The 21,905-nt window shown below is 35.8% G+C and overlaps 3 protein-coding genes across 3 annotated transcripts in view; 2 read left to right on the forward strand and 1 right to left on the reverse strand.

Annotated features, from left to right (window-relative positions):
• The window catches only part of Rab3GAP1 (RAB3 GTPase activating protein subunit 1), a 92,839-nt gene that overhangs the window by 25,153 nt on the left and 45,781 nt on the right, over positions 1–21,905 (forward strand). The gene's annotated exons all lie outside the window — the stretch shown is intronic.
• The window catches only part of haf (leucine-rich repeat and fibronectin type-III domain-containing protein hattifattener), a 79,693-nt gene that overhangs the window by 19,736 nt on the left and 38,052 nt on the right, over positions 1–21,905 (reverse strand). Inside the window, exon 2 of the mRNA XM_074171139.1 lies at positions 16,012–16,300. The gene's annotated coding sequence lies outside the window, so the exon portion shown is untranslated. The remainder of the gene's footprint in view (positions 1–16,011; positions 16,301–21,905) is intronic.
• On the forward strand, positions 10,107–12,419 carry LOC141480742 (uncharacterized). The gene is made up of 2 exons (XM_074171140.1): positions 10,107–10,539; positions 11,645–12,419. Exons 1-2 carry the CDS (start codon positions 10,356–10,358, stop codon positions 12,280–12,282), a joined length of 822 nt encoding a protein of 273 aa, XP_074027241.1. The 5' UTR covers positions 10,107–10,355; the 3' UTR covers positions 12,283–12,419.

Below are 21,905 nucleotides of genomic sequence, written 5' to 3' on the forward strand. Positions count from 1 at the left end.
GATTTTCGTTTCGGAAAAAAGTAAATTTTTGACATTCGTCTATATTTAATTGCAGTAGATTCATATCACACCAGCGAACAAAGTTAGATAAATCGTACTGCAATAATTTTGTATCAGTTGAGTCATGAATAACTTTAAACATCTTCAGGTCATCAGCAAACAAAAGAAATTCACTATGAAGAATAGCATCTTTCAAGTCATTGACAAATAAGTTGAAAAGCAATGGCCCTAAATGAGAACCCTGTTGTACACCCGATGAAACTGTGATTGAGGAAGATTGAGTTACCATATTTTACAAATTGTACTCTGCAGGCTAGATAATTTTCAATCCATTTCAGAATGTTTTCTTGAATACCCAAAGCGTTTAGTTTATGCAACAACAAATTGTGGTTTACTCGGTCAAATGCCTTTGAAAAATCTGTGCAAATAAAATCCACCTGGTGTCTATTTTCGAAGGCGTTTATTATACGGTGTTGATAAATTAGCAGATTTGTGCTGGTAGATCTACCACTACTGAATCCATGTTGTTGATTAATGATTATATGTCTACAATTCCATGTTAGTTTTTTTGTAATTAGGCTGTCTAACAATTTGGGTAATTTTGATTGATTACAGACTGCTCGATAATTTTTTATATCATTATGTGATCCACTTTTATAAATAGGTTTCAAAAAACTGTTTTTCCAATAATCTGGAAAGATCGACGATTTCAAGGAAATATTGAATGTCATATGAATTGGTTTGACCAGGGTAAAAATACATTTCAGGCCAATATTTAGTGAAACCAATATTTAGTTCAACATAAACAAACAAACAACAAAGTCCAAGGTCAGCTAATGACCCCAGAGAACCTATAGCAACGTTTTGCGACAATTGAGGAGATAAAAACCGAATTACTGAGAGAACTTGCTTCCATTATTTTGTTTGCGGAGTACAAAACCAAGAGAATATTCAGAATAAATTTTTAAAGCATTTATTTTTCAAGCGATATCACAAGTGGCCAAACTATAACCCAAAGAGGTCTTTGGATCTACGACATAAATTCAAAATATCATCTTTAGAACGGCAACGCCAATTATCTTCAATGATATTCAGTTACAAACTCTTGAATGACAACATATTCCGTGATTTATTTTATTACGAACGATGAACGTTTCACCCTTTATTTCAATTGTAAGTTGAATATATGTTATACTAGTACTATGTTGCTGTATCGCTGCTGTTCCAATGTTATGACAGAATCAGAATCAATGAACTTAGGCGTGTGCAGCGTTATAGATTTTATTGTTCTTCAGAATACAGAAAACATTCAGGTCAAATTTTTCTTGAAAACCCATTTCTTTTGTAATATGAGGATTATGATCAGCCCAAAGATGTTTATTCCTTCTATTGAAAATACCATCCCTCGTAAATTTTGATTCGTCGCTCCAAATCATTTTTGACAAAAATTTCCGATCTTCCTGTGTATGAATCAAAAGGGATTCACAAAAATGCATTCTACTTTCGAAGTCTTCTGCTTTTAGAGCTTGAACTTCGGTAAATTTATACGGATGCATTCCGTGATTTTTCAAAATTCGTTGTACTGAAGCATGTAATACACCTAAATCTTTTTCTGCACTGCGAATGGAAGCTTCTGGATATGCATAAAAATATGCCAAAACGTTAACAGTATTGTCCTTATTTGAAGTAACAGGTTTTGGTAATGTTGAAGGCGCTTTTAACATGGAGCCATAGTCAAGGAAATTATTTTGTAATCTTATAAACTTCCTCTCGTTCATTGGTGTTGATTCAGGATACATTTGGTTGAATTTTCTACAAGTTCTGGCAATGATTTGATCACACTGTCCGTGTATAATAAATAATTTCATAAGAACTTCGTTTGAATAATAAATATTTGCATTCATTTTTGGCGATTTTTTGAAACACCGTCAATAACCATTTATCAATTACTTATAAAAGTCAACAAACTGTCATAAGCTTGATATTTCCACGGCTACTTAGAAATCAAATTCTTTAAAAATTATTTTTTGTACAACTGTTATTGAAAATCTCTTTGATAGAAGAAACACTTCAATCAGAACACCTACCAAAAAATCATTTAGAAATGTTCACACATGCAGTTCGTGCTATTGGTAATATTAAATCCCTGTGAAGTTACTGACGATGACGAAGTAGTATTCAGTCCAACTGTAGAAAGTCCTTCATGACTAACCAATAATCCTCCTTAAAATAACGTGAGTTGGCGTATGTAGTTGTAACATATGCCTGGTAATCCAAAGATCGTGTGTTCAAATCCCATGGACCCTATAATTTTTTTTATTATCAGCAGTAACGTTATACAAAAAAATTTGTATGTACATTTGTTAGAAGTGATTTTATTTTGCTCGTGACTTTGCTCCACTTGCTGACGCTCGTTTTGCAATAATCCCCACTCACAAAATAAAATGCCACTTTCAACACTTGTAGGTAAAACGTGAATAACTATTTTTCCACAAAAACGGTTTTATTAAGAAAACTTGACGATTTAGGTATAGGGACATGTATATCATCTTGAAGCATTTTTCACCATCTTTCAATTTATCGAGTAATAAACAGGGGGTTTCATTTGAAAAAATGAACTTTCGACTACTTTTATGCACAATGGAAATAATAGTAATTTTAGCACGCCTTGTATGATATGGAGTCGATTTCTTGGTGTTATTTGAATATTTCGAGTTTGTCCAAACTATCATCAAAGTATTAACTTTTCATGAATTGAGAGTACCTACTGATGTACTTCAATTTCAATTAAGGCTATGTTTTGGACCATATATATTTAGCACAATTTATTTTTTATCTCGAAAACAGATAGAGATAGGTATAGGACACTATCAACAAAAAAGTATTAAAGTACTAGAGAGATTCCAAAAATGTATTAATATACGGGGTGTTCCATTTAAAAAAATATAATTGCTAGGACTTTTTGATAGAAGTAACAACGCCGCAATGCTGAAAATATTTTAGATCGATAGAACAGGTAAGGAAATGTGAGAGGTGAAATTTTCAGAAAAATAATGCTTTGCGTTTTCCAGAAACGTCTAACCTACCATCGACCGTGCGTCACGCTGTATATTAATAAATCTTGACTGGATTCTTTCCCAATCAGTATTCCGCAAAAAAAAATGGAGCATATGTAAGACTTACCTATTCAAGTATTATTTCCTGTTCAGTTCTGGTAATTATTATGTTATTTTACTCCATATTTTTATACATATATCAAAGATTATATGAACTTCTATTTTTTTTATCCATGTGATTAGGCTGTACTAGTTTTTATGGATCATAAATAAATAAATAAATTATATCTGAGGGGGATTACTTTAGAGGGGACAATATAGAAATTGATGAATAAATTTATATTTTTCGAGACCTCGTATTTCAGCAATACCAATTGAGCAACCAGCAATAGATAAAACCACCCGTCCTACGGACGATAAAATTCTGAGGTCTTGCATTACTAACATCATGTGGATTTGAAGATCGTAATTAAAAGTTATTTACATTTGAGCAAATCGTTCATTCCACTAATCTTGCAGAAAATATTTCTACCAGTGAAGCATAACATTGTGGCGACAACCAATTCTGTTACATGATACTTCACTTTTTTCCTTCTCGGAGGAACTTCAAGCGACCCAAGCGATATTTATTTACAAATCGTCAAATGAATTTAATGACATTACGCCAATTTTTGAGGTAGATGAACCGTTTTCTCTAATTGATCAAAGTGGCACGGCTATTCCGGTTTAATGGTTCCCAATTTGTCGGTCGATATGATGTAATTCGCGGATTGAAAGGAATAAATTTCCGTCACGCGTCTTCCATAGCGACTCCATTTGCCGTTAGACGATGCCTTATCTGCGATTAGTACCGCTACTGCTAGTAGTACTTTTGATATATATTATGTAGTTCAGTGGTCTCTGTCTGTATGATCTTCCACCTGTTCTTGTTCGACTTTAATAATGGGACGATTTATGTATACGGGTAATAAAGTGTTTAGCTTTTGCAGTTACTGGTTGATTAAGAAGTTTTGTCCACTTTGATGTCATGTGTTTTTTAGCTCCATATCTCAATAAATATTTATTATAATTTATATTATACAATTCAGTTCATTTATTTTATTACCTGTATGTTATTGTGATTTCTTCTCGAATAACTGTGAATATCCGAGTTTTTCTTGATGTTTTTAATGTTGTTATGAACGTATACTAATATTTTCAATAAATAAATTCCCAGTACAGTAAGTATTTTATTTTCTTTAAAGATTGATCTACACGATTTTCGATAATCTAGATTGAAAATCAGTCGTATAATTCTCTATTGATTAATGAATACACGACTACATTCCGTTGCTTGTCCCCATGGTGGGACAACAATAAACAACCAAAATGGCGGAAACTGATGTACAGCTGGTAAAAGCTGGCTCTTTTATCAGTGATTCAAATTTAAAAAAAAGCAGTTCAAGTGCTGCCAATCAAAAAGCACCGCGATCGTATTTTTTGAGCATTTCCTTCCAATCGACACGAGCTTCTTTTTGAGCGATTGACAAATTGTGTGGGATCCAACTCGAACAAATTTTTTTGACAGTCAAATTTTTATGCAATATTGCATGTATGCTGGTCCCACTAATGCTTACGGTTGTCTCAATCTCACGATAGTTCACATGACGAACGTGCAATATCAGTTCAAGCACAGCATCAATGGTTTTCGTTTCTCTAACCGTCCCTCGTAACCGTCGTCCACGTGCGGCCGAGATCATCAAAAAACCTATTTCGCTAAACTGACCAAACTCATGATTTCAATGCTGGGATATTGATGTGCCCTTTACCTACATCCTGGGCGGTTTTCAGCTATGTGACAAATATATCTGACTTTGCGTCTTTTTAAAACGCGTCGATGAATTCTGTTTATACAAACAGTCTCTCGGTCTTGCCATGATGTTACATTGTATGAGACACAGAACCGGCGTTAGAAAAAATTATGAGTTAAAGAAATCTGTCTGTTTCCGAAGTTAGGATGTATATTAACATACATGGCTTTTACTAGGCATCACAACGCTTTGGTTCAATTTGAATTTGTAGAGGAAAATTAGCAAAAAATTGATCGCTTGATGATATCAAATAGTAATGAGCTCTAAAGAGGCATCAGGAGATGATCTATACTACTATCACTGTAGTATCAACTTTTACGTCTTCATAAAATTAATTGACCAAGAAAGAATAATAGCATGAAGTTTTCTAACACTATTACATTTAGTAGGTAATAATCTGGGATTCGATATTGCAAATCGTATTGGATAACAATTCAAATTGTTCGGCAATTGCAGCGGAACGCCAAACTGTAACATCCGTGGGAAAATATATAATTATGTGAAAATTAAAGATATGGAACATACCGAAGAAATCAGCATTTCTGCTAATAACGTGTTAAGTATATATGCTGTTTCACAATTGTCACAGTTTCGCCACAAGTACTTCTGAAGAATTACTCAATGGGAAATTTTTTGAATGGTTTTTCTAGTTTGTTTTTGCGGGATGAAGAAACACGGCATGTCATTGTTGTGCTCAGTAGTTTTTCTGCATCTCCTAAATGCGAAATCAACTCCTGAATGCGAAATACAGATTGGTCACCTATTGAAGAATTTGATGAAGTTGAAGATGCTCATTCTGAATTTTATACAATGTTTTTTCAGATCATGTTTCTGTTTTGAACAAAAAATTCGCAAACATCCTTCATGGTGAGAACTATTTCTGAACTTATTAAGAAAAAAATGCATTTCAAACGAATTATAAAACCTTACATAGTCAAATCAAACGTAGACACTGCTCGCGCTGCCGTCATCCAAACAATGAAGATCCGACTAAGTTTTAGTCTTTCGTCAACTCTAAAAAAACATGTCTGGACTTCGGCCAATATGACTTACCCTAACCCTAACAACCTTGGATCTTCCAATGAATTTAATAATTACGCGAATATTTGTCATAACAACTAACGCTGAAAATAAAACAATAAATGCATCAGAGAGACTCAAGAGCAAATTGACTGACTTAGACAACATACAGCTTGGAAAATCTTACTGTGTCTGTGAATATTGGATGCGCAGTGTATCAACTGGCGGAGTGGGGCGAGAGCTCATCAACATCGAGGAAGTCGTGTAGTGAATTCGTGTTAATGCAGTAAGTGGAGAAATTATTCTGTGTGGTCAACTGTGAGTCATTTGCTGTCTCCTAAAGTACCTTTGAACAGTAAACTGTTTTCAGTTTTCAGTGAACAAAGGAGATAAATTGTAAACAGCGTATTCAGATTTACGCAACCGGAAGCAACGGCAGATAGAATAAGGATTCCTCTTGCGAAGGTGAGAAGCATTTGTCGAACAATCTCAAACTGTTTTTTTTATTTTTTGTCCAAACTAGCCATGGTATGTTCTAATCGTTTCTGAAAGCTATGTACATACAACTTATGGAGTCAGTGACATGGTCTAACCGACGGTCTTGGCGAGTTCTTTACGTTTATGGTGTCGGTTAATTATTCTGGTAAGATTTATGGTCTTCTAGATTGATGGTTATTTGTAAATTTGCATTCTTCTTGTTTGATTTTCAATGGTGGCTATTAGAAGCGTTGATTTTTATCACTTGTTGGGTATTCAAAGATTGAGGATTGTCGTAGTTCAATTGTTCTTCTCTTATGGAATATACAGAATTCCCCCAAACCATTTTTTCTTTCTTATTGATATAAAGATATACCGTACAGTTTTCCAAAGTCTTCTTGAAAATAGTTTTCCTTCATGAAAGAGGGTTTTCTAAAAACGAGACATTTGATTTAACTGAGCCTTCTGATATCATTTGAATATTCCTGAACTTACTTCAAAGAATGCCGTGTCAATGTATAACGAGATCACATCAAAGCTCAAAAATATGTCTCTAGGACCTAACCTCACATATTTTCGATGAAGTGTTCCGAGCCTTCAACACGATGGTTCCGAGTCTTCAACACGATGGTTCTGAGTCTTCAAAACGATGGTTCCGATGAAGGACACGATACGACTAAGCGGAGAAGCATTCACAACTAGTCCACGTGGACTGTACTTGGCGGTTCGTATTGAATAATTTTTACTAATCGAGATTTATAATTGGCTGAAGTGTCATAAAATTAAATTTGAAGTCATGTTACGGTGACGAATAGAAATCGTGAATGCGGGGATGGTTATCGCCGTCGTGTTCAGCTCAGCAACTGATGCCGATTTGAGTGTTGAAATTCGATATTGGCGCAGTTATAATTACTTACAATAGTCAAAAACAAACCTTATGATGTGATACAGGATTACCAAAACCTTTAGATGTTCATCTAATAAAATCATTGAGAAAAATAATATTCGACTGTTACAAAAACAATGAGATTCTTACAACTGACATGTCAGAATTTCTATCGCAGTAGTAGACGAAACGTCAGGTATAAAAACCTGCAGATCACGGTAAAAAGACCAGAAATTAGCTTATTAGACACCACTAGCGAAATGTTACAAAACATAATGAATCAATGAGGACCTACAATGATCCTAATGTGATTTCTACTTTTATTGTTCAAAATGAGGTAAAGGATATCATTATAATTAATATTAAGTAATTTCTGGCGTATTGAGATTTGGTGAATTACATTTATTGTTGATAGATCATCCGTCGCTGTGTTTTGATCAACTGAATATAGAACTCTCATTTACAATCGAATGTTGCAAGTGTTTATTAATTATAGCAGGTTTTTCGTAACGAATTCCTTTCGCAATAGTTGTCTATTGAAATATTTCTATGAGAAAGGATTCGATCGTGTAGGTTGATGTATCGACGTAGTTTGATTGTTTCGAAATATAGGTGCGAGAAAAATATGTAACAGAAAATTATTAAGACACGCAGATGTCACGAACTAGATGATAAAACTGGTTTTTGGAATGTTCACGTTCTATTTTTTGTGGTTATCCTTCTCGACGGGTTGTCGACTACTTTGAATATTTTTTTAATCGTGTAAATCATGCAAATAAACAAAACTGTCCGTTACTGGAGTGTTCATGAATGAGAGAATCAGAGAGACATAACCGACAATTTATCTTTAGAAGAAAATCTATTACATTTTCAACAGGAAGGGGCACCATCTCATTATGAAGTCCCAGTTAGACAATGGTTAGATAATAATTCTGCTAATCAATGGATTTAAGAAAGAAGTCCCATTGAATGGCCTCCCAGACCCACGGACCTATCTCCTCTTGATTTATTTTTTTGGGGCAACCTGAAATCCGTTGTTTTTAAGACGCAACTTGACTCATTAGACCAACTGAAGGAAAGATTGATCCAAGAGTGCCGAGCTATTTACATAGACACATTTGCCAGTGTACGTCAAGAGTTTGAAAATCGACTTTATTATTGTCTTGAAAAGAATGGAAATTATTTTGAACATTTCTTAAATCAATAATAGGAAATACAATTTAAAGTTTGCTCTTGGAATCACACGTTAAAAGGTAAGACCTCGTTAGTCCTTAGCTCGCACAAGTTTCGACTTCTGAGGGTTGTCGTTCGTAGGGGTGCAACAGCTGGTTAACGGAAAAATAGGTTTCAAACAAATAATTATTTATCAAGAGCTTTTAGATGAGTTATCACAATGAACGATTCGTTCTGGCCAGTCTTTCCTTAACTACACAGTAATTTCATGGACTGGCATCTATTAGAAAATAACTACTCCCCTGGCTAATGTTACGAAGGGCGTAGGATTATATATGTCAGGTGTCAGTGCAGAATTCTTCAATGAAGTTACTCCTGCATATGCTATTAGCAACACGACTGCCGCAATAAATTTTCAATTATTGTAACGGGCACACTTGCAGACCAGTTTCGGACTATTTGGCCTCTCGTCAGTGCAGTGTCCTCGTCTACAGGTAGAGGGGGCGATGACAAATATGTTTCTTGTCATTCGCTTCAGCTTTGTTCCAGGTATGATAGATACTCTGCAGAATTTTATTTTTAATTATGGGTATTAGCCAAGAGAGTAGTCCATGATCCTTCTGTGCAGACAAGGGATGACTGGCCTTAACGAATTGTTCATTTAGATAATTTGTTGAATTTAGTACAAAACTACTGATAAGGTAATATTGCTAAAGATCTGTCCTAGCCATTGTCCAGAATGTGACTTTCACACATCACATCATAGGTTGAAGTCTAAGCCACTGATCAATTACGTTTCTGATGCAGTGTTTTTTTATTTCCAAATATTGCGAGTACGTTGTATTTTTTTTATAAGTATGCTCAGGTATATGTGTTTGCATATATTGACACGTATGCCCGTATTTCATTTATTTTACACATACACTGCGGTCCATATGTATGGAATAAATTCATTTTTTGCGTTATTATGTACTATGTGAAAAAAACCTGAAACAGGTCGATTTTTATTCTTAAATTGACAATTTACAGTATGAAAATATTATCGCCCTCCAGCACCCCTTTTGAGTTATAAGCACCCCCTCGAAAATTTTAAATAGCAAAGGGGGTCGTGTGGCACCTTGTTGGAAAGGGATTTCAGTCCTCTGTTCAGCAATTTGAAGTTTTTTTAGTTTGATGCTATCATAATTGAGAAAATCGATTTTTAGGATGTGAAATTTTGATAATGTCTTTAGGTATCACAAAACTTTACGTAGAATGAAGATAATAATGCCACATAATATTTAGAATGTATTTTTCAATGTACTTTACAATTAAAGTAAATTTTCAAAATGACCACCATCAACTTTTTGACAATAACCGAGGCGATTTTGGAATTCTCGTACAACATTTTGTATGACCTCGGCGGTTATTTTGTTAATTTCTTCCGTTATCCTAACTTTTAAATCAGCAATTCTGTTTGGTCTATTAAAATATACTTCAGATTTCAAATAACCCCATAAGAAGTAATCGAGAGGAGTCAAATCGGGGGATCTAGCCGGCCATTCGATCGTGCCACGTCTTCCAATCCACCTATTGGGAAAAACCTCGTTTAAATAATTTCTAACTGTACGTGCAAAATGCGGTGGAGCTCCGTATTGTTGGTAGTAAATGGCCGTTTTCACACTAGCCGACACACCACCGACACGATATCGGCCCGACATCGGCCCGACAACACTGGAGTAAACATAGCATTTAATACAAGGGAGCGCTTTCAGACTAGACGAAATGTCGGCGTCGGGTCGGTATCGGTGCCGCCATGTCGGCGGGCACCACCTGCCCCACTACTATCGGCCCGATAATTTAGCCACCGGTTGTTAGTTGTTTGTTCGTTCTTCGTTCTGAAGTGTTTTTAAAATGAGTGTATTTAAGTATGACATAGTAACTCTGATTGAATTAGTCGAATCAAAGCCTTGTTTATGGGATAAAAGTGATGAGGGAAACAAAAATAAAATTCTTCGTCAAAGGAGCTGGAAGGAAATATTTGAATACCTAGAAGATGGATATGACACATTAAATACGGAAGAAAAGAAAAAAGTCGGTAAGTACGTACAATTTTTAATGTACCTTTTTAGTTTAGTACATTATGTACATTGTTGGTTAAGAATCCTATTAGTTCATAATAGCCTTAGATTTTTGATAACTGCCAAGGTAACTTGCCTTCATCACTCACAAAATAGTTGGCAAAAGTTGTGCGAACACCTCTCCCGGTTTTTCCTGTTTCCTTCGTCTTCCTGGTTAGGTTTTGGAATTGAGTTCCTGGAACTATCATTTCGTCATCATGTCCTCCCACGTCTCTCGACCGAACTATATTGTGTAAAACCACACAAGCTTTGACAATATTTTTGGAAAACTGTTTAGAAACATTTAAAGGTCTATGGAAGATCCTCCATTTGTTGCTGAGGATGCCAAATGCACACTCAACATACCTGCGAGCTCGGTGTAGTCTGTAATTGAAAACACGTTGCTTAACACTCATATTATTACTTGAAAACTCCTTCAAGATGTGTTCGTGAATAGCAAACGCACTGTCACCAAGAAAAACATGTGGCACTTTTATATCTTTTGGGGGAAGACCCTTCGACGGAGGAATGTCTAGTTCTCCAAGACTTAACTTTCTCCAAAATTCTGTACATTGTAGAATGGAAGAGTCACAATCCTTACCATATGCACCGATATCAACATAGACAAACTTGTAGTTAGCATCTACAATAGCTAACAGTACTATGGAATAAAACTTTTTATAGTTAAAATGCACTGATCCAGCATGAGGAAAATTTTGTATCCGAATGTGCTTGCCGTCTATCGCGCCTAGGCACATTGGAAAATTTGCTTTTCTTTTAAACTCGTCTGCGACTTCTTCCCAGTCTTGCCGTTTCATTTCTTTTAGGTATTCGCCACAAAATATGTCCCATATTTTACTGCATACAATATTAATTATATTGCTTAATGTAGAAATGCCAATCCTAAATGTGTAATGCAAATCTGTCAATGTGTTTCCTGATGCCAGATACCTGTAACAATAAATGTAACTATAATACAGGTATAAATACGGTAAATTATTACAGAACTAGTTGTTACCCGCAGCTTGAAAAACAAAACAGTTGTTTGATAAGCATAACACTACAAAATGATTCTTGTTTCAGGCGATGTCATAATGAAGAAATGGGAAAACATAAGGGATGCTTTCATACGTTCTCAAAAGACAAAAAGTGGACAAGCTGCAAAAAAGAGTTATATGTACGCCGAACACTTGCAATACCTACTGAAATCAATCCAAAAAGATGACACCATAAACAACTTGACTCAGGCTGTGCAACCAGAAGATGAAAGTGATACACAAATTCAACCTCTATCTCCCTCAGAAACCGAGGTAAATGATCATGCGATTCTTCCAAATGATTCACAAGTAATATGTGCTAACGTATCTATTAACCAAAAGAAGAAAGTAAATAGACCTCCTGGAAAAAACTTGAAAAGACGGGAACCTGACTTCATTGAGCAAGAAATTCTATCTGAAATTAAAAAGCCTGCACATGTACCTACTGATCACGAGTTAATGCTGCTCTCGTTTAAGCCATACATACGTGACTTTAACGAATCTGAATTACTTGATCTTCATATGGAATTTCTGGGGGCTATTAAATCTATAAAAGACAAACGATCACGTCCAAGCTCAGCTGCTCTTTCCACTTTTAACTATCCAAGCACCCACGACTTTGTTTCATCTGGTAATTCCGTCTACCTCCGAAATGATGAAATGGGAAGTTCTGCTTGGCCTTAAACCTAAGCTGATACTCAAATATTGATATTACCATAGATTAAGAAATACAGTACCATTGTAGCAATGTAATAAGTATAGGTAACTTTTTTTGGGAATTTTTGTAATCTGAAAGCATAAATTAAGTTTTCATCAAATAAGATGTTGAACTAATATTTACAATCCACTTACCTTAATGTTACTGACAACATTTCTTCAGGTGGTATTGCCATTCGGAATTTGGTGTCTTCTTTCTTGATAGAATCACGCAAGTTCACAACTAAGTAATCAAATGTAGCATTACTCATTCGGAAAAAATTAAAAAACTTTTTTTCCTCCGAAGCTAATTTCTCAAATAGAGTGTAGAATGCGCCTTCTACATACCGAACTTTAATGATCGGGTGGACCCAATACTTCCTCATGTATTTCCGCCTCTTAGATCTTAAATGCAACAAATATAACAAATACAAACGTCTGTCAGCCATTTTTTCACGTTTATAAAACACAGAGCTGCTACGTCGAATTACTGCCACCGACTGTCTGTCTGATGTGAAAGCACATCCGATTTTATCAGGTCGGCATCAAATCGGGTAGGTGTCGGGTCGGTGTCGGGTCGGGGTCGTGTCGGCTAGTGTGAAAACGGCCAATAGTTCGATTTATCTCAGGAAAATGTATTTGTAATGTAGGCACTAAAAAGTTTATTAAAAAATCCAGATAAACCTCACCATTAACAGTGCCCTCAAAAAAATAAGGGCCAATAATTTTATTGTTATTGATACCAGCCCAAACGTTAACTTTTTTAGGATATTGAGTGTGAGTCGCACACATCCAGTGAGGATTTTCTCTGCTCCAATATCTACAGTTATGTCTGTTAACTGTTTCGTTTAAATGAAACGTCGCTTCATCAGAAAACACTATTTTCTTTATGAACTGCAAATCTGCGTGTATTCTGTCCATCATCAATTCACAGAATTTAACTCATTTAACTCCTGAACCAACTGAACTTTGTAAGGATGGTATTTTTCTTTATGCAAAACTCTCAAAATAGATGATTTACTTATATCATTATCGGCGGCAAGTTCTCTAGTTGTCTTATGCGGATTTTCCTCAATCTCTAGAAGTACATCTAACTTTTTTTCATCAGTAAATTTAACATTTCTACCTGGTTTTCCAATATTTTTTACATGTCCAGTTTCACGAAACTTTTTTTCAATTTTGTTAACTGTAGACTGCGACACGTGTTGACCACGTTATTTATTATTACAAATTTCACAAACAAGCCATACTTAAATTTAATACTGACGTCTTTTAGTAACTTTAAATACCTAAATGACAGCAGCCTACTAGATTCAGATAAATTGTTTATTTGGCTTTTTGTCTAATATTTTAGTATCTTCAAAGATTTTTTCCAGGATTCAAGGTTAGTAAGGAGCGTGTTACAGGGATGGTCTGTTTAATAGATCAAGTTATTGTCAAGAAGTGAATAATGGTGGTCATTTTGAACATTTAATTTTATTGTAAACATTAATTTCATCAGTTATGATTGCACCAATTTCAAAAAACTTTATATTGCTGAACAGAGGACTGAAAACCCTTTCCAACAAGGTGCCACACGACCCCCTTTGCTATTTGAAATTTTCGAGCGGGTACTTATAATTCAGAAGGGGTGCTGGAGGGGGGGTAATATTTTCATACTGTAAATTGTCAATTTAAGAATAAAAATCGACCTATTCCAGGTTTTTTTCACAAGTACATAATAACGCTAAAAATTAATTTATTCCATACATATGGACCGCACCGTATATTTGTTTGTGTTCTATTTTTTCCTATGCCCACATACAGGTTGCGTATATGTTTTCAATATTTCTATGCTGGTTGTCAGAGGTCAGGTTTAAAAACAGACCATTTTCTCATGTTTGTTTTTGTTTGACGAATAAAAACCATTATTATTAATATTGTTATTATTAACATTCTATTAATATTGTAAAGACTAAGTTTCGTCTCAATTATTTAGAGGAAACACAAATATAGCAGTCGGGAAAAAAAGTTTTGCAAACCTATTTCATTGTATTTAAATTTTTATTTCAAGGGAAACTTAAAACTACTCTATAGTTTTTTAATAAGTGGGAAGCTACTTCGATTGAAAAATTGAACAATGATATGTTTGAGACGGAGTCACAATAAATTATAATAATTATCAACACACATTGTTGTAAATAGAATCTCAAAAGCAATTCAATCGGTCTTTAGTATGTTAATGAAATCTTCAAGGTTATGTTAACCTGAGCGTACGGCATTTTTCACTTTGTTTTTGAATGAGTAGGCGTGTTCGGCGGGCTCCAACGCTAAACAGGTGAATACCATTCATTTTTTTAAATATACAGGGTGGGCCATCGAAAACTTAACATGCAAATCCGAAAAAACGCTCAGACAGGTCGATTTTTATTGGGAGGGGGGCAGTTTTTTTCCCCATTTATAGCGCCGTCACTTCAACCCCGGAGCAGAGGGGTGAACAAATTTTGTTTTTAACATTTGCTTCAGTGATATATGTTCTTTTTTTCTGAATTGCACAGTTAATCGCCATAATTGTCGCCATGGGGCTGATTCAAATCCTCACATTTTTCATGAAGTGCATACTCAACGTACACAAAAATTAAATGTATGGGCTGGAATTTTTGGTGACCTTATTGTTGGCCCATTGTTTGTAGAAGGCAATTTAACCGGATAAATGTATCTGGAGCTTCTGGAAGATACTATTAATCCCCTTCTCACTGATATTATTGAAAATGACCACAATTATCGGGAGGATCTGTTAATATTTCAACAAGATGGGGCTCCTCCGCACTATGCTCTGACTGTTCGGCATTATTCAAATCAGACTTTTATGGATCACTGGATTGGGAGGCGGGGCACTATCGAATGGCCACCACGATCACCAGACCTTTCGCCGTTAGATTTCCATCTGTGGGGTCATATACTCCTGCTGCATCACTCGAAGATTAACGGCAACGAATCACAAATGAATGTCGCCAAAACACTCCAGACATGCTCCACAATGTTCGAGAACGTTTCCAGCAGAATCTCTATCATTGCATGGAAGCTGGAGGTACCCATTTTGGGCATATGCTAACATGAGAATAAAGTACGTAACTTCAACTCTGAATTCAATATTGTTCTTCCAAATTTAAAAAAATGTAAACCGTTGTTTAGAGAATCCGAAGATATTTCAAACGATGTGCGACTCGCCCCCAGTTCCATATTAAAATTCCAAGGGTTATTCACCCCTCTGCTCCGGGGTTGAAGTGACGACGCTGTAAATGGGGAAAAAAAACTGTCTTCCTCCCAATGAAAATCGACCTGTCTGAGAGTTTTTTAGGATTTGCAAGTAGTACCCAAAACCTCCATGTCAAGTTGTTGATGGCCCACCCTGTATGAGATTATATTCACAGAGTGGTAAGTTAAACATCAAATAATCGATTGTGAAAGACTATAATAAATTATGTCGAACTTTTGAGTCCATTGAAAAACATGATTTATAAATTTGTTTGGGGGCTTCAAAGCTCTTCGCTTGATCCTCGATTCACTTCAAATGAGAACAGATGACAGTCAAGTTTTGAAACTGTCACCGCAAACAGCTGATTAAACAGGGCACAAAACCTATCCTTGGTAACACTGTCCCAAATTTCAGGCATAGACGCCGTGCTATACCCTCAAATATGAAGATTATCAAAAAATTAACAACGAGGTACTCACCGATCAACTACAGAAGAAGCTCTTAACCATAATCCAATCAGCGTTTTTAACATTCACCATCCCACTTTGCACTATCACGACTATTATTACACCGAAAGGTCATAAGTGTGCACTTTTTTCTTCTTCCTCGTCTTGGATGCGTCCTCCGGTTCGTCTCCGGGTCACACGACGGTGCTCGCACGTCTTCTTCGCCGTGAAGAAGAGCCGACTCCGTGTAGCTTCGGGTGCTAGGCGTGAACTGCTGGTCGCGAGGTCGGCATCGGCGGCTTTAGTCGCCTACGATGGTTATCTGAAAGAGAGGGAAGATTGTTAGTGTTGGAACAGCGCAATGAGTTGAGGGTTACGAATTCTACATTAGCAGATATCAACATAGGTGTTCCACAGGGTTCAATTTTGGGCCTTGTGTTATTTCTGCTACACAGGCCATTTTTTGCATCATGTGGCAATTCTACACCGTAACAGATACGAAGACGATTAAATGGGAAAAATGGTAACTGTCATCGGCAACCATACGATGATCGAAGAAAATTTACGGGGACTCTCGCCCTTCTCGAGTTGTACGGGGAAAACCAATAATGCTGTTTTTCGTTTTTTTCGAATGGAATTGTTATTTCGAAGAATATCAAAAAATTGAAAAGGAAATTGTACTATGACGATGTAATAATAAATATTCGATAAAATAAATTGATGGATGTAGCCGTTACTACGTGGTAGGAAATCATAATGAAGAAAAGAGAAATTCAACTTTCTATGTTGTCTACCACTCTTATTTGTATTTATTTTTATTTGTATTTGTAACTAACGTTACTGCAGTTTCGTCCTATAAGGACATTTTCAATTAATCACGAAATTACATATAAAAGGTTTGTCAAAACGAGTCTTATTATTGAATTTTTATCAGAGAAAACATAGCAAGCAAGAGTCCAAACAGGGTGGGTCACTTTCAGAAGGGGTGTATTTTAGGGTGATTCCCTCAGTCCCCTTCTATTCTGCATCTCACTATTCCCATTATCCGTTGCGCTCAGAAACACTCGAGGGTATAACTGTGGCACCCCCGGAAACCGGAGGCACATCTGTTTATATGGATGATCTTAAACTTTATGCCTCTGGAGAGAAGGATCTCCATCAGTCCATGAGGGTGGTGGAAGAGTACACGCATGCTATCGGTATGAAATTCGGTATAGACAATTGTGCAATGGTCCATCTCGAAAGAGGACGATGCGGGGACTACGGAGAGTATGTGCAGCTCGTAGATGGAAGCATCCTACACCATATGGATGCCGGAGAGACGTATACTTACCTCAGGGTGGAACAACGCCACTCACAAGAGGTAGCAGCAGTGAAAAACTTTCTCCGCGGCAAGTATCAGCACAAACTTCGACAGATCTGGTTATCGGAACTGTCGGGGAAGAACAAAGTTGCTGCAACAAATACAGAGTGGTCCAACGAAAAGTATGCACCTTGCTTTTCTCCTTTTTTTATAACTTAACGCAAAAATGCTCGGACAGGTCAATTCTGCTTTTGAAGGGGACACATTTTAGATGTATTTTTCTACCTGTGCCTTCAACCCCCTAGCGAGGGTGAGTAACAACCCTAAAATTTTAAATGGAAAGTGGGGTCGAGTGATATATCATTTAAAAGGGCACAAAATTATCTTTCCAATGATACCTAATTTGTTGTATTTCACTCAAACATGTAGGTATTATGAAGAAAAACAACTACAATCCAGTACTTTTAAATGTGTAATTGACTTAGTAGAATCCTACTTCAGCAAGTGCTGAAAATGTGACCCATTTGCTTCCATACAATAATACATATTTTGTTCAAATCTATTCCTAACATTCTGTAGCAAATCAGGTGTTATACTTCTGCACTCTGCTGTAATTCGTTGGCGAAGATCTTCTATGGACTCGGGCTGCGTAGCAAAACATTAATTTTTCAAGTGTCCCCAAAGGAAATAGTCTAAAGGCGATAAATCAGGTGACCTGGCAGGCCATTCGATGGGGCCTCTCCTTCCAATCCACCGTCCAGGAAACCGGTCATCTAAATACTCTATTACTGGAGCAACATAATGAGGAGGTGCTCCATCTTGCTGGAAATGAAGCCGATCATCATTATGATTTTGGTCATTTTCAATTATTTCTGTTATGAGAGGATCAATTGTATCTTCAAGCATGTTCAGGTAGACCTCACTAGTTAAATTCCCAGGAATAAAAAGTGGCCCTACGATATGACTACCTAATATGCCACACCAGACATTGATTTTTTGAGGGTGTGGGTTACTGTCATCCCAGTAACGGCAATTATGCCTATTCACAGCTCCATTGAAAAAAATGTACTCTCATCGGAAAAACACGTGTTGAATGATAGGTGCGGATCATCAATTAGTAGCTGGCTCAGTTGTTCACAAAATTGCAGCCTTCTATCAGGATCATCTTCATTGAGTTCCTGTACTAATTTAATTTTGTACAGATGAAATTTATAGGCTTTTAATATCCGTATTATGGACGAACGGGAGACACCTGAGGCTGCAGCAAGCTGACGGGTACTTTGAGTATGATCCAATTCAACATGTCCCAAAACAGCGACTTCCACTGCTTCATTTCTGATCGATTTCCGTGGCTGGTGTTTCACATTACAGACAGATCCGGTATCGACAAACTTTTGGACTAACTTGGCAACGTACGAATCATTCACATTTTTCCCGGGATGACTGTTATTAAAGAGGCGAGCAGTAAGTCTAGCACAACTATTATGTTAATAATAAAGTTTAACAATTTCAACTTGTTCAGGAATGGAATAAACCATTTTTACAGTAATGTTGAAATCATTTCAAAAGCAACCTAACTGAATCAATGAACTTTTGCTTAAATTCTTTTTGTACACTTATCTGCTGTTGTTATTTGAACCAAAAAACGCACCACAGAAATTGAGGAATGTAGTAATGATAAAAATGCCGTTTTTTTTCCGCATTTTCATTAACACCAAAAATATCGAGTAAATGTTCTTGCTTTTTTTATAACTATAAGTAAATACAACAAATTAGGTATCACTGGAAAGAGAATTTTGTGCTCTTTCAAATGATATATCACTCGACTCCACTTTTCATTGAAAATTTTAGGGTTGTTACTTACCCTTGCTAGGGGGTTGAAGGCACAGGTAGAAAAATACATCTAAAATGTGTCCCCCTCAAAAGCAAAATTGACCTGTCCGAGCATTTTTGCGTTAAGTTACAAAAAAAGAAGGAAAGCAAGGTGCATACTTTTCGTTGGACCACTCGATATGCTTGCCGTTCCAATCTTACTCTACTCGTTTGGAGTAGTGAAGTGGACTCGGGAGGAGCTGTATCAACTCGACGTAAAGACCCGAAAAATGATGCATCTCTTTAAGAGTTTGCATCCCAAATCGTCCGTTCCACGGTCGTACTTCCCTCGACAACAAGAAGGCCGTGGACTTTTGAGTTTGGAGTGTCTACATGACAGAATGGTACTGGATACAGCCTGTAAAGTCGTCAGGAGTTCGGATCCCCTTCTCTGCATGGTCCGTGACCATGAGAGAGCAGGAATTGGAGCATTTCTCCTTAGGGCAGCTGCCTGAGCAGCTGATGAACTCGGTATAGTTTTCGACACTGAACGAGGTGACCACAACTCTGTCACCAAGTTGGAACCTGTTGAGCAAAAAGCTCAGATAAAAGGCGCAGAGATACCTTAGAGATTTGTGACATGAAGGTTAACAATTCATTTTCGGTGATCAATGTCAGTTCAAGAAATGATGTGATAGAATCATTCACGTTATTACTGTAAAATTGTTCCAAATTTGGGTTAACCTTATTACACCGTTGTTGCGAAGCAATAAAAAAATCATTCATGTTGTTAGGATCATATAAATGGGAGGGAAGATTCAATATAGGTTTTTCATTGTGAATATTGAGTTATAAACCTGAAAACATTATGTTTAAATAATGAACTTTTTTCAAGTAGGTTGATCATGATCAGTTTCAATATTTCAACTTGACATTATACAATAATATTTTTACCCAGCCTTCCGAATACTCACATAAAATTCAAATAAATAGTTCCAAAAGACGTATTTGCATAAATTAATATTAAATCAAATGTCTCGTGAATTGGTAGAGTTGTTGAATAGTTTGAAAAAAAAAATTTAAACAATTCAATACGTTGGCATTGAACGGTGTTTTTCAATTTGATTCGTTTAACCGAATCGAATCGAAATAATATGAACGAATTTCTTTAGTCTCATTTCTCTTCATTGCTTACTTTTGTTTTTCATTAATACTGACTTCGATGACGAATGAAGAAAAATTCGATGGGAATAGTGTTACAATTGAAAGTACCCTTTTTTCTCTCGAGAAAGTCTGCCGAAGGAATAAATTGCTGAATAATTAGAATAATGACAATTCAGTGAGTGGATTTCATTGTATCGGGTTTGAAGAATTCGGAATTAGTTGTCGAATCATTTGAATAAAAAATGCTGTGTGAAACGGATTTGTCCGTTTACATTTTATGGTGACCATGAATTATCGCAGTGAAATTCATTAAACTCATTAGTAAGTTAAGCAGTTCAACAAATATAAGTAGTCAATACTGTATTCATCTCGTACACAAATATTATTGGTGATGAGTTCATTTTTCATAAACCGTTTTATGGTTTCCACTCCTTCAGTGACATATAAAAAAATCTAAAAGTATCAATAGAAACATTTGAATTAACTATTTCTCGTATAACTACAACTTGGGTTGCAAATTTTTCACGAATTGCAATAAAATATTTCTTATATAATTCATGGACGTATAAAAGATAGGTCAGATTTGAATCTTACAGAAGTTTTGCGTTAGGTAGAAACAAGTGGTTCATTTGTGGATGATCCACTAATTTTCATCAGAACTTTGACTTGTTGTTTTTCCATCATTCTTTGAAAGTTTGCCACTCTTTAAATAGAAAACAAAAAATGTTTTCATTTCGAAACAGTTTTTCATAAACGTAATTCGTATGACTGCGTTCAAAGTAAACTAATTGAATTGATCGTCGAAGTTCTGCCTCGTCCACCATACTCCCCAGAGCTCTAGCCAACCGACTAGCATATTTTCAAGCACTTCGATAACTTTCTCACCGGTTGAACCTTCGCCAATCAGGTCCAGACAGAAACGGCCTTCGTCGACTTTATCGAATCCTGAGCACAACCTAATGAAAATGTTATTTGTGAAATTATTCGAACAGAATACCACAAGACCAGCATTATAAAACCACGAGTCGATGTTAAAAAAAATTGACGTTAATCTGATCCAGTGGTATTCGTAAAGAGTATTTTCTAAAATATTCCCAGCTAAATTGTCGATATAAGAGACGAGTTGAATCAATTTTTTTTTAATAATTATTCATTATTCATAAATTTCGTTCGCTCCAAATGCCTGTTCATAATTTGTTATGAGCTATATAGGTTATGAACTATATATATATATATATATATATATATATATATATATATATATATATATATATATATATATATATATATATACAAAAACTTCAAAAACTCTTCATAAACTTTCTTGGAAAGCTTCTGATAATTCCTCTTCCATATTATCTGTTTCACTATCACTGTCGTCATTTGAATCAATAATGAATTTATTTCCACCATTAATATGTTCAATCACCATATAGTCTTTTTCAACTAAAATTACTTTTTTAATTTTTTTCTGCCAGTCTTCTTCGGTAATATTAGATACTTCTTCTTCAACTAGCTCTATTACCTTCTTATCAAATTTTGGAAAATTATTTTTACGCCTGATGCTGATGCAATTTTCCCCAAATAACTCGATGGGATCGAAAACACAAAAATAGGAGGGAAGCCTCAGTATGGTGTGTCCATACTT

Source organism: Leptinotarsa decemlineata, unplaced genomic scaffold, assembly GCF_025532065.1.
Source record: "Leptinotarsa decemlineata unplaced genomic scaffold, Ldec_3_MD MMD2_tig00000008_RagTag_RagTag, whole genome shotgun sequence".
In the NCBI taxonomy this organism is placed as follows: domain Eukaryota; kingdom Metazoa; phylum Arthropoda; class Insecta; order Coleoptera; family Chrysomelidae; genus Leptinotarsa; species Leptinotarsa decemlineata.

What these genes read in the sequence shown, in the direction of transcription:
- LOC141480742 (XM_074171140.1), top strand. Translation starts at nt 10,356, where the DNA reads ATGAGTGTATTTAAGTATGACATAGTAACTCTGATTGAATTAGTCGAA. An exon ending in GGAAGAAAAGAAAAAAGTCG is followed by an intron (nt 10,540 to 11,644) that starts GTAAGTACGTAC and finishes TTCTTGTTTCAG; the next exon opens with GCGATGTCATAATGAAGAAA.